At 35.4% G+C, this 12,500-nt stretch overlaps 1 protein-coding gene across 8 annotated transcripts in view; it reads right to left on the bottom strand.

Annotated features, from left to right (window-relative positions):
* The window catches only part of LOC127649107 (receptor-type tyrosine-protein phosphatase mu-like), a 338,123-nt gene that overhangs the window by 67,650 nt on the left and 257,973 nt on the right, over positions 1 to 12,500 (bottom strand). For all 8 annotated transcript variants that reach the window (XM_052134042.1, XM_052134043.1, XM_052134044.1 and 5 more), the window contains one exon: positions 4,119 to 4,333. In XM_052134042.1, coding sequence (XP_051990002.1) covers positions 4,119 to 4,333 — 215 coding nt within the window. The remainder of the gene's footprint in view (positions 1 to 4,118; positions 4,334 to 12,500) is intronic.

Below are 12,500 nucleotides of genomic sequence, written 5' to 3'. Positions count from 1 at the left end.
GAGAATGAGAGGAGAGAAGAAGAGATCAAACAAGGCAAGAAGAAAAGATGGAGACGAGACCCAAAGAGACCCAAAGAGACTAGAAGAGACAAGAAGAGACAAGAAGAGATGAGAAGAGACATGAAGAGACGAGAAGAGACAAGAAGAGACGAGAAGAGACAAGAAGAGACGAGAAGAGACAAGAAGAGACGAGAAGAGACAAGAAGAGACGAGAAGAGACAAGAAGAGACGAGAAGAGACGAGAAGAGACTAGAAGAGACGAGAAGAGACAAGAAGAGACGAGAAGAGACAAGAAGAGACGAGAAGAGACTAGAAGAGATGAGAAGAGACTAGAAGAGACAAGAAGAGACGAGAAGAGAGAAGAGACAAGAAGAGACAAGAAGAGACTAGAAGAGACTAGAAGAGACAAGAAGAGACGAGAAGAGACTAGAAGAGAGAAGAGACAAGAAGAGACGAGAAGAGACTAGAAGAGAGAAGAGACAAGAAGAGACTAGAAGAGACAAGAAGAGTCTAGAAGAGATGAGAAGAGACTAGAAGAGAGAAGAGACAAGAAGAGACGAGAAGAGACTAGAAGAGACTAGAAGAGACGAGAAGAGACGAGAAGAGACGAGAAGAGACAAGAAGAGACTAGAAGAGATGAGAAGAGACTAGAAGAGAGAAGAGACAAGAAGAGACTAGAAGAGACAAGAAGAGACTAGAAGAGTCTAGAAGAGATGAGAAGAGACTAGAAGAGAGAAGAGACGAGAAGAGATAAGAAGAGACGAGAAGAGACTAGAAGAGATGAGAAGAGACAAGAAGAGAGAAGAGACAAGAAGAGACTAGAAGAGACAAGAAGAGACAAGAAGAGACGAGAAGAGACTAGAAGAGAGAAGAGACAAGAAGAGACTAGAAGAGAGAAGAGACAAGAAGAGACTAGAAGAGACAAGAAGAGACTAGAAGAGACAAGAAGAGAGAAGAGACAAGAAGAGACGAGAAGAGATGAGAAGAGACAAGAAGAGCCTAGAAGAGAGAAGAGACAGAAGAGACAAGAAGAGACTAGAAGAGACAGAAGAGACAAGAAGAGACGAGAAGAGACAAGAAGAGACGAGAAGAGACGAGAAGAGACAAGAAGAGACGAGAAGAGACAAGAAGAGACGAGAAGAGAAGATCCGAGAAAAAGAGAAAGATAAAACAAGAGATGAGAACTTGTACTGAATTGACGAGAAGAGATGAGTTGAGATGAGACGATAAGACAAAAGATGAAAAGAGATGAGAAGAGATTAACAAGATTAAAAAGGAGACAAGAAAGAGAAAATTAAAAGAGACGAGAAAAGAGGAGAAAAGAGAAGAGATGAGACAAGAAGAGATGGGTTGAGATGAGATGAGAAGATGAAAAGAAATGAGAAGAGATTAATGAGATTAAAAGAGAAGAGCTGAGAAAGAGAAAATGAAAAGGAGGAGAAATGAGAAGAGATGGATTGAGATGAGATTACATAAAATGAGAAACGATACAACAATAAGGTGAGACTAGAAGAGATGAGAACATAACACATGAGAACAGATGAGATGAGAGGAGAAAAAATACAAGAGAATAGATGAGAGACAAAATAAGAAGAGACAAGAAGAGACAAGAGAAGAGACGAGAAGAAAAGAGTCAAGAAGAAACAGAACAGATGAGATGAGAATAAGAGATGAGACGAGATGAGAAAAAACAAGGCGAAAAGAAAAAAGACGAGTCGAGACCAAAAGCTGCGACTAGAAGAGATGAGAAGATTCAAGAAAAAGAGAAAGACAAAACAAGGAGATGAGAATTTGAAGAGATGAGAAGAGACGAGAAGAGATGGGTTGAGATGAGATTGGAAGACAAAAGATGAAAAGAAATGAGAATGAGAAAATGAAAAGAGGTGAGAAGAGAGGAGCAATAAGAAGAGATGGTTGATATGAGATTACATAAGATGAGAAACGATACAACAAGAAGGTGAGACTATAAGAGAAGAGACGAGAAGAGAAGAGACGAGAAACAACAAGGCAAGAAGAGAAGACTAGATGAGACGTGAAGAGTTTGAGAAGAGATGGTGTGAGAAGAAAAAGACAAGAAGAGATGAGATGAGACGAGATGAGAAGAGATGGTGTGAGAAGAGAAAGACAAGAAGAGATGAGATGAGACGAGATGAGAAGAGAAGGTGTGAGAAGAGAAAAAGACAAGAAGAGATGAGATGAGACGAGATGAGAAGAGATGGTGTGAGAAGAAAAAGACAAGAAGAGATGAGATGAGACGAGATGAGAAGAGATGGTGTGAGAAGAAAAAGACAAGAAGAGATGAGATGAGACGAGATGAGAAGAGATGGTGTGAGAAGAAAAAGACAAGAAGAGATGAGATGAGACGAGATGAGAAGAGATGGTGTGAGAAGAAAAAGACAAGAAGAGATGAGATGAGACGAGATGAGAAGAGATGGTGTGAGAAGAAAAGACAAGAAGAGATGAGATGAGACGAGATGAGAAGAGAAGGTGTGAGAAGAGAAAAGACAAGAAGAGATGAGATGAGACGAGATGAGAAGAGATGGTGTGAGAAGAAAAAGACAAGAAGAGATGAGATGAGACGAGATGAGAAGAGAAGGTGTGAGAAGAGAAAAAGACAAGAAGAGATGAGATGAGACGAGATGAGAAGAGATGGTGTGAGAAGAAAAAGACAAGAAGAGATGAGATGAGACGAGATGAGAAGAGATGGTGTGAGAAGAAAAAGACAAGAAGAGATGAGATGAGACGAGATGAGAAGAGAAGGTGTGAGAAGAGAAAAAGACAAAAAGAGATGAGATGAGACGAGATGAGAAGAGATGGTGTGAGAAGAAAAAGACAAGAAGAGATGAGATGAGACGAGATGAGAAGAGAAGGTGTGAGAAGAGAAAAAGACAAGAAGAGATGAGATGAGACGAGATGAGAAGAGATGGTGTGAGAAGAAAAAGACAAGAAGAGATGAGATGAGACGAGATGAGAAGAGAAGGTGTGAGAAGAGAAAAGACAAGAAGAGATGAGATGAGACGAGATGAGAAGAGATGGTGTGAGAAGAAAAAGACAAGAAGAGATGAGATGAGACGAGATGAGAAGAGAAGGTGTGAGAAGAGAAAAAGACAAGAAGAGATGAGATGAGACGAGACGAGATGAGAATGTGTGAGAAGAGAAAAAGACAAGAAGAGATGAGATGAGACGAGATGAGAAGAGATGGTGTGAGAAGAAAAAGACAAGAAGAGATGAGATGAGACGAGATGAGAAGAGAAGGTGTGAGAAGAAAAAGACAAGAAGAGATGAGATGAGACGAGATGAGAATGTGTGAGAAGAGAAAAAGACAAGAAGAGATGAGATGAGAAGAGATGGTGTGAGAAGAAAAAGACAAGAAGAGATGAGATGAGACGAGATGAGAAGAGATGGTGTGAGAAGAAAAAGACAAGAAGAGATGAGATGAGACGAGACGAGATGAGAATGTGTGAGAAGAGAAAAAGACAAGAAGAGATGAGATGAGACGAGATGAGAAGAGATTGTGTGAGAAGAAAAAGACAAGAAGAGATGAGATGAGACGAGATGAGAAGAGATGGTGTGAGAAGAAAAAGACAAGAAGAGATGAGATGAGACGAGATGAGAAGAGATGGTGTGAGAAGAGAAAAAGACAAGAAGAGATGAGATGAGACGAGACGAGACGAGAAGAGACGAGATGGTGTGAGAAGATGTGATGTGAGAAGAGAGAAGTAGAGAAGAGATGAGAATGAGAAAATAATATATGAAAAGAGAAAAGACAAGATGAGAAGAGACGAGACGAGATGAGAATGAGAAGATAAGATGTGATGTGAGAAGAGATGAGAAGAGAGGAACATGTATTGTGGTGGTCTTCACTGGTTTAGTTTTAGACTGGGTGTGTTGTGATTAGTGCAGGTGAGTGTTTTACTCATTCAGAGACGACTGAACGCTGCTGTGAAACTGCGGTGAACATGCCTCAACATTCAGTGCACACTACAGCACATCCACTACACGACATCAGAACACAGGCCAAAACCATGTGAGACAAACAAAACTGCAGACAAACAGTGAAGAACGAAACAGAAGATGAAGATGATGAGTATTTCATGATGAGTAAGATGCGCTCTTACCTCGTACTCCTCTTTAAAGCCGTAGCCCTCAGCGCATTTCATCTGCGTGATGTGTTGCAGGAGGTCGGCCACGCGGATGGCGGGATGCAGCTGTCCCGTCTGATAGGGTACATCGACGGCCTCGCGTTTGCGCAGCGAGTGTGTGTGCGAGGAGTGTGTGTGTGTGTGCGACTGAACGAGGCTGCTGGTGTCGCTGGTCAATGTTTGGGTTTCGTCTGGTAAAATCAGAAACAAACAAACAAACAAACAAACAAACAAACAAAGTGAGGCCAGCAGTTGCTTGTATTGCATGTGAAGATATCAGAGTTAACACTTCCTTTTACAGTGATTTCAGCGTCAAATAACCGTTTCAATTTTAATGTAAACGGCATGAAATCATTTTCTCAATCAATACTTTTGTCTTGTTTTCCTGTAAAAATCACTAAACAATTATTTTAAGTTACGCATTTCAATTTCATTACAAAATTCCATCGATTTTATCAAATCAAATATATTTGAGGTTTTATATATTATTATTTAGTTTTACATTATAAAAATCTATTTGATTGTTGATTTGAGTGTATAAAACTGAACTATTTTACAAGATTAATGTTTAAACCAAACAAACAAAAATTAAATACAATTATTTGCCGATACGAGTAAGAAAAATAAACGTCGTATTATGTAAAAATCGTACATGATTTTGCCTCTCAAGTACATTTATCTTACTTTATATATATTTACTGGACAACAAGACAACTATTTAATTCATTTATATGTTTGTTTTGCATTGCAAATCCTTAATTTAATTTATGAAGTCATTATTTGAACATTTTCTTGCTTTAAATCTAAACTTGATTAAATTTATGCTAAAACAAGCACATTTTTCGCCATGCAAATCCTCGATTTAATTGATTAAATACGTCACCATATGTATATATATCTATATATTGACCACTGTAAAAGAAATAGTGCATTTGTTTGGCAATGAATGGATCATGACACACGTTGCAGGAAGGGTTTGGATGAGTGGATGTGAAGGGAGGGAAAGATTGACGGCCCCTTTCTTTCATCAGATATCAGTTTGGTCAGAACATCATTCCTGTCTAATTTTGGCCTGTGTCCGGTACACTGTCCCGTCTATCTCTGAAATCTGCCACGCAGCTTCTGAAATTCATTTTCCCATGGCAGTGTGAGGAATGGGTGCTGTCAATCAACAGCAAAGCGTGATGATCGGACGTGTGATGTCACAATGATGAGGAGGTTCAAAGCCAGGACGAGAAATCCAAAGGAAAGAAACAAAAACATGAGCGTAAAAACCCACAGGTGAAGCGGCGGAGGGGGCGGGGTCAACGTGTGATGCTGTAACCAGTGCGTCTACTGCCATGCAAACCAAAGACACATGGAGGGAGGTGACACGGGGCCGATGAAACACAAACCTCTGACGCTCATGAACTTACCATTAATGGGGACTTTTTAAGCAGATAGAGGTTAAACGTGAGAAGAGAGAGACAGCGAGAGGGCGACAGCGAGAAAGAGAAAGAGAGGAGACAGGGTATAAGCAACAGTACACCAGAGAGCACTAGCACAGCTCCGATCGGGGTTTGGGGTGTTCATGGGATTCAAATCACAATGAAAAATGAATTTCAAAAGAAATGCAAACAGATGTAGCTCAGATCGCTTCTTGGAGAACTGTAGGACAGCGGATCTCAATCCAGCACCCTGATTTTACACTAATCCCAGATTACTATTGCATAAAACATTGCTCTGTTTGTTTGAGCGGCCTGGCCAGGCCCACACAACAACACTGTCTACTCAAACGGTGGAGGTATTATAAACGGGGGCACGTTTACGTTTACACACATTTTGCCGCAGTGACAATACACGCAGAACCAATGAAGTGTGTGTGTGCCGCGCTTATGTAAACCAAGACCAGATTCCAATGTGTGAAGGGGAAGATTTTCAGTGAATTAACACTTATATTTCAGTCTGTTCCTCACATAACGCTATCGTAGATTCCTTCAGAACTGTAATCCGGTACCGATTACAAATTACATGACTAAAAGTGCAATCAGTAACATAATCTCCTGGATTATTTTTGGATGACCTCTGACCTAACGGTAACACTTATTATGAAGCCCATACTTATAATGCATTATACTGTATTCATAATGTCTTACAATACATCTTATAATATCTTATAACAACTCATAAATAATTATAACTACAGTTATTATACTTTATAAGAGGTATACTTTAGAGTATAATGTGTTATTACACAAGCAACATGTAATTATAACACAGTAGAAGTTCATAAAGTTCATGTTATACATATTATAAGTGTTATTTGTCTGCTTTAAGTAAAGTTACGAAAGCAACATCTTATAAACAGCTATAACATGAACGTGTAACATATATTAACATCACAAGTCAAACTTATATAATGGAAGTTATTTATAAATAAGATAAGCACAAACATTAAAGTTTATTGAACAAGATTGGCTACATGTATGATCGATATTACATATGTAGAGTTTCTGATCTATTTAAACCTTGTAGCTTTCAAATGTATCTCAGAATGCCCATTACTGTAAATGTGTCATATTTTGTGCATGTGTAATGTTCATAAATTCCAGCATGACTTATAATGTCTTATAACCACTTAAAAATATCTTATGAATGTTTATAAGAAGACCTATTATAAACATTACAACTATATAATACATGATAACTTCTGCAGATAAAATTATATGTTACAGAAGTTATAACATATTATAAAATTTATTATATACATTACAAATATACATATAATACATTATAACTAGATATAAATGAGATGTTGCTTATGTTATAATGCATTATACTCTCAGGTATAACTATGAATAGGTTAAGTAATATAATGTATTATAACTGTAGTTATAAATATTTATGTTAGGTTATAACATATTATAAGATGTGTTATAACTGTAGTTATAATTATTTATGTTAGGTTATAACATATTATAAGATGTGTTATAACTGTAGTTATAATTATTTATGTTAGGTTATAACATATTATAAGATGTACTATAACTGTAGTTATAATTATTTATGTTAGGTTATAACATATTATAAGATGTGTTATAACTGTAGTTATAATTATTTATGTTAGGTTATAACATATTATAAGATGTGTTATAACTGTAGTTATAATTATTTATGAGAGGTTATAACATATTATAAGATGTATTATAACTGTAGTTATAATTATTTATGTGAGGTTATAACATATTATAAGATATGTTATAACTGTAGTTATAATTATTTGTTAAGTTATAACATATTATAAGATGTATTATAACTGTAGTTATAATTATTTATGTTAAGTTATAACATAGTATAAGATGTATTATAACTGTAGTTATAATTATTTATGAGAGGTTATAACATATTATAAGATGTGTTATAACTGTAGTTATAATTATTTATGATATTTATTATAACTGTAGTTATAATTATTTATGTTAGGTTATAACATATTATAAGATGTATTATAACTGTAGTTATAATTATTTATGTTAGGTTATAACATATTATAAGATGTATTATAACTGTAGTTATAATTATTTATGTTAAGTTATAACATATTATAAGATGTATTATAACTGTAGTTAGAATTATTTATGAGAGGCTATAACATATTATAAGATGTATTATAACTGTAGTTATAATTATTTATGTTAGGTTATAACATATTATAAGATCGTAGGTTATAACCCTGTAGTTATAATTATTTATGTTAGGTTATAACATATTATAAGATGTATTATAACTGTAGTTATAATTATTTATGTTAAGTTATAACATAGTATAAGATGTATTATAACTGTAGTTATAATTATTTATGAGAGGTTATAACATATTATAAGATGTATTATAACTGTAGTTATAATTATTTATGTTAGGTTATAACATATTATAAGATGTATTATAACTGTAGTTATAATTATTTATGTTAGGTTATAACATATTATAAGATGTATTATAACTGTAGTTATAATTATTTATGTTAAGTTATAACATAGTATAAGATGTATTATAACTGTAGTTATAATTATTTATGAGAGGTTATAACATATTATAAGATGTGTTATAACTGTAGTTATAATTATTTATGATATTTATTATAACTGTAGTTATAATTATTTATGTTAGGTTATAACATATTATAAGATGTATTATAACTGTAGTTAGAATTATTTATGAGAGGCTATAACATATTATAAGATGTATTATAACTGTAGTTAGAATTATTTATGAGAGGCTATAACATATTATAAGATGTGTTATAACTGTAGTTATAATTATTTATGATATTTATTATAACTGTAGTTATAATTATTTATGTTAAGTTATAACATATTATAAGATGTATTATAACTGTAGTTAGAATTATTTATGAGAGGCTATAACATATTATAAGATGTATTATAACTGTAGTTATAATTATTTATGTTAGGTTATAACATATTATAAGATGTATTATAACTGTAGTTATATAATTATTTATGTTAGGTTATAACATATTATAAGATGTATTATAACTGTAGTTATAATTATTTATGTTAGGTTATAACATATTATAAGATGTATTATAACTGTAGTTATAATTATTTATGTTAGGTTATAACATATTATAAGATGTATTATAACTGTAGTTATATAATTATTTATGAGAGGTTATAACATATTATAAGATGTACTATAACTGTAGTTATAATTATGTATGAGATGTATTATAACATATTATAAGGAGTATTATGAAACATTACTAATGCATAATAAATATGGCTTCATAGAAAGTGTTACCGAGGATTTTATTAAAGCTGCACTACGTAAGATTTTTTGGTTACAATGAACAAAAGTTTGTTATTGATTGAGTACATAAACAATCCATGATCAAAACCATCAAAACCCTTGTCTTACCCCGATTCACTATGGTAAGCCTACAATAATGATTTTTACTTTGAGCTGTCGGGTGGGATTTAGCGTGATCGCAGGCATACGTTATTTGTCCATGTGTGTTTACGTCATATCCATAAGCTGAGAAAGAAGCAGGAAGCGAGTGCGGCGGCGGTTCAATCAGTCCAGTTGTGGTGTCAGGTGTCCGGACAGCAGTGGATTTAACTGATTGCCAAAGATGCTATAGTGCTTGCATATGTATTTTCTGGTAACTGTATGCCTCTGTCATCTTTTCATGTCAAATACTTTAAACAATTAAATCAATTTTAAAATGGCATGTTTTAATAATTACACAGTTGCATGACCTCTGCATTGCATAATGTGCATTGTAACTGAAACAAAACGTTTTTTCTCATTCACATTTTTCCAAATATTCTGGCTATTAAATGAACAGCCTACAAAAGCAATGCACAGAGGAGCAGATTTGGATTGAGCAGCTTATAAAATAACTCCATGCCAATTTAATAAAACAATGAAAAAATAAACATTTTAACAATGAACATCAGAGATATGATTCATACACCAAAAGAGATTCATGTTCTGTAAAATGATTATTGTATCACTAATAACGTTTAATTTAACGTCAACTTTATTTTTGTTAATATTAATACATTTGGTTATTTTAGCATGGGAGTATGACGCTGAACTGGGCGTGAGAAGCAGCGTGCCCGTCTGTGCCCGTTTATGGCACGAGCATTCGCCACTGACTCTGCACAATGGACGGCACGAGACAAATAATGTCCGACTCATTTTAACCATTACACAAGTTTCACCTCTTACAAATGTTAGCGTGTATTTTGTAGTGCATAAAACGTTTTAATAATCATATTTGAATATAATTAAGAGTGTTGTTTATTTTCCTTAAAATGGGTAATATATTGTGAGTAATAATGAGTAATACATTTGTAAGCAATAACATGATATCAACATGAAAATAGCTTGTCATGACTCCGCCCTTCAGGTAATCACGAGCACTGTTGGGAGTAACGCGTGTTACGTCATCAGATTACTTTTTTCAAGTAACAAGTAGCACAATATTTTTAACTCAGCTGTCGGCCGCACACGGATGCCACCGGCCCTCCCAACAGTGCAGGGAAAAGATAATAAACACTTAAAAGTGACGACAGAAGCATCGAGGAGAAGTGGAAGTGTTTCCGCCCGGCGAGCAATGGGACGGAGAGTGTTGTTGAGTCCATGATGGAGGACGGGACGTTACGTTAACTCTATATTCTGCTCTATATAAGCTTCACTTTATTTAGTTCAGCAGCTGCTGGAAGCTTCTAAAACAACCAATTGAACTGTTACACTCGTGTAAAATCACCATCAACAACTGCTTTATGCAGCATAATGAGCTAGCGGCTAACAGCTAGCGCTCATGTTATTGTTTATGGTCAGTTTGTGGCGTGTTTAAGATGATGTCACGGCAGTAGAGGCGGGGTAACTATGATGATCAGCCTATAATCCCGCCCACATTGAGGCGGCACTAAACTGCAGTGGAAATGCAAACTCAGAACAGTGAAGCGAGTCGAGCCGTAACGTGCAGCGGAAAACTGCCATAACACAACTATAAAATCTGAATCTATAAAAGTCTGCATAAGATTTCATGATTACTGAAAGAGGCACCTGGTGGCGGAGGTTGGTAACACATGCTAATTGTTAGCTAGCAAGCAAAAAAAAACTAAATATATATGTATATATATATATTTTTTTTTTTGGCAAAAAACTAAACATATCACATTTTTTTTCTACTCTAATTCCTAAATTCCTAAAAATTATCTTTTTTTTTTCCCTAAAAAAAATTATAATTGTTTTTTTTACGGAATTGTAATTTATTTTTTTAAGGATCAGGAAGGCACTAAGACAGCTATAAAAACAGTTTTCACAGAGCTGTTCAGGACTTCCATAATTTTGTAAGTATATTAATATTTTGTGTGTTTTTTAAACAAATAATGTCCAATATAGTTCATTCCGATCGTCTTTATTCAGCAAAACTGAGGCCGTGTACACACTAACAGGTGTGTGTTTGAATATGCATTCATTTAGCCACGCTTTTGTCTCTCATTTCCCACCCTCACAAGAACAGCACTGAAAACGGAGACTTCCGAAGCGCTCTCCAAAACCACATACTTTGGAAAACGTTTACAAACTTAAATGGATTCGTGCGGACGGGGCCTCCGTTGTATGTTGTTTGTAACATAAAGAGGGGCAAGTGGTGCACTATATTAAACACATCACCTTTAAAATCTCAAAACTCAGTTTTTGCTGTGATGATGTCATGCACCTGTCCGTGTTGACATCTAACTCCTACATCAGATATGAGAAGTGTTTATCAGGCCATCGACTAACATCAACTGTGCATATGTGCTACAAGACACTGATCAAGGGCTCTTCATCGTGAATGTTTCTTTACTCTTGTTGAACAAGCGCTCAGATAAACCCGTGTGAGCCGGAGGTGAAGCTCTCCTTATTCTCCCGGTTTTATTGTGTAATGGAAAGCCGTTCCTGCTGCTGTAAATTCTCTCCGAGTGATCATTTACGTGCGCTGTTTGCCGAGAGTCATTCATATTTAATACGCTGGCTGCTCAGAGGTCTGATTTTTCATTACATTATGTTTCAATTAAATTCTTGTAATAGGGCCGGCTCAGGGGCATGCTGTGTTTGGATAAATAGGGCGTAGAGGTGCCGACAAAAGCAGACAAAACTAGCTGTATTATTCTATTTTATCATACAATAAATTAATAAACACCGGCATAATACGGAAAAGAAAAGCAAGTAGGTCAGAGGAGCTGCTGAAGGCGAGGAACTTTAGAGAGAATGGCAGAGAAGATGCGTTTGGAACAACGGGAGAGGACACGGAGAGCGAGCCGGAGCTCTCATCACAAAAACATCCCGAGGAAACGGCACGGCAAAACCACATATTTCTCTTCCGATTAACCTCTCGGTCAAGAATCGGTGAATCGGTCGCCCAGAAATGAATATTCTGTCATCATCATTTACTCACTCTCGTGTCGTTCCAAACCCGTATGACTATTTCACTTTCCTCTATAAATAAGTGGCATTTATTTAGTCCGTGGAACATAAAAAGTGCATTTTTGAAGGACATTCTTGACGATACATTCCAAGTCATTCATGTTGCTGGTGCGAGGACAGACTGAAATGTAACTCATATGGACAACAAAAATGGCCGCTCGGTGCTTGGATGGGGAACGCTGCTGGTTCTCACGGTGCATCTCACGGCACAATATTTGAATCTGAGGATTTATTGTGAGCACCATCATTCACTATGACATTTTAATTAACCCTTTAAGCTTGGACGGGCCCGCTGACAAATCAGAAGTGTTCCTTTTAGATCATTTCTAAAAACTATTATTTATTGTATATATATTATTGCAATCCGTAAAA

This window comes from Xyrauchen texanus, chromosome 9 (genome assembly GCF_025860055.1).
Source record: "Xyrauchen texanus isolate HMW12.3.18 chromosome 9, RBS_HiC_50CHRs, whole genome shotgun sequence".
NCBI lineage: Eukaryota > Metazoa > Chordata > Actinopteri > Cypriniformes > Catostomidae > Xyrauchen > Xyrauchen texanus.
The sequence above is the reverse complement of the archived record's forward strand: the minus strand, read 5'-3'. Positions and strand labels throughout refer to the sequence as shown.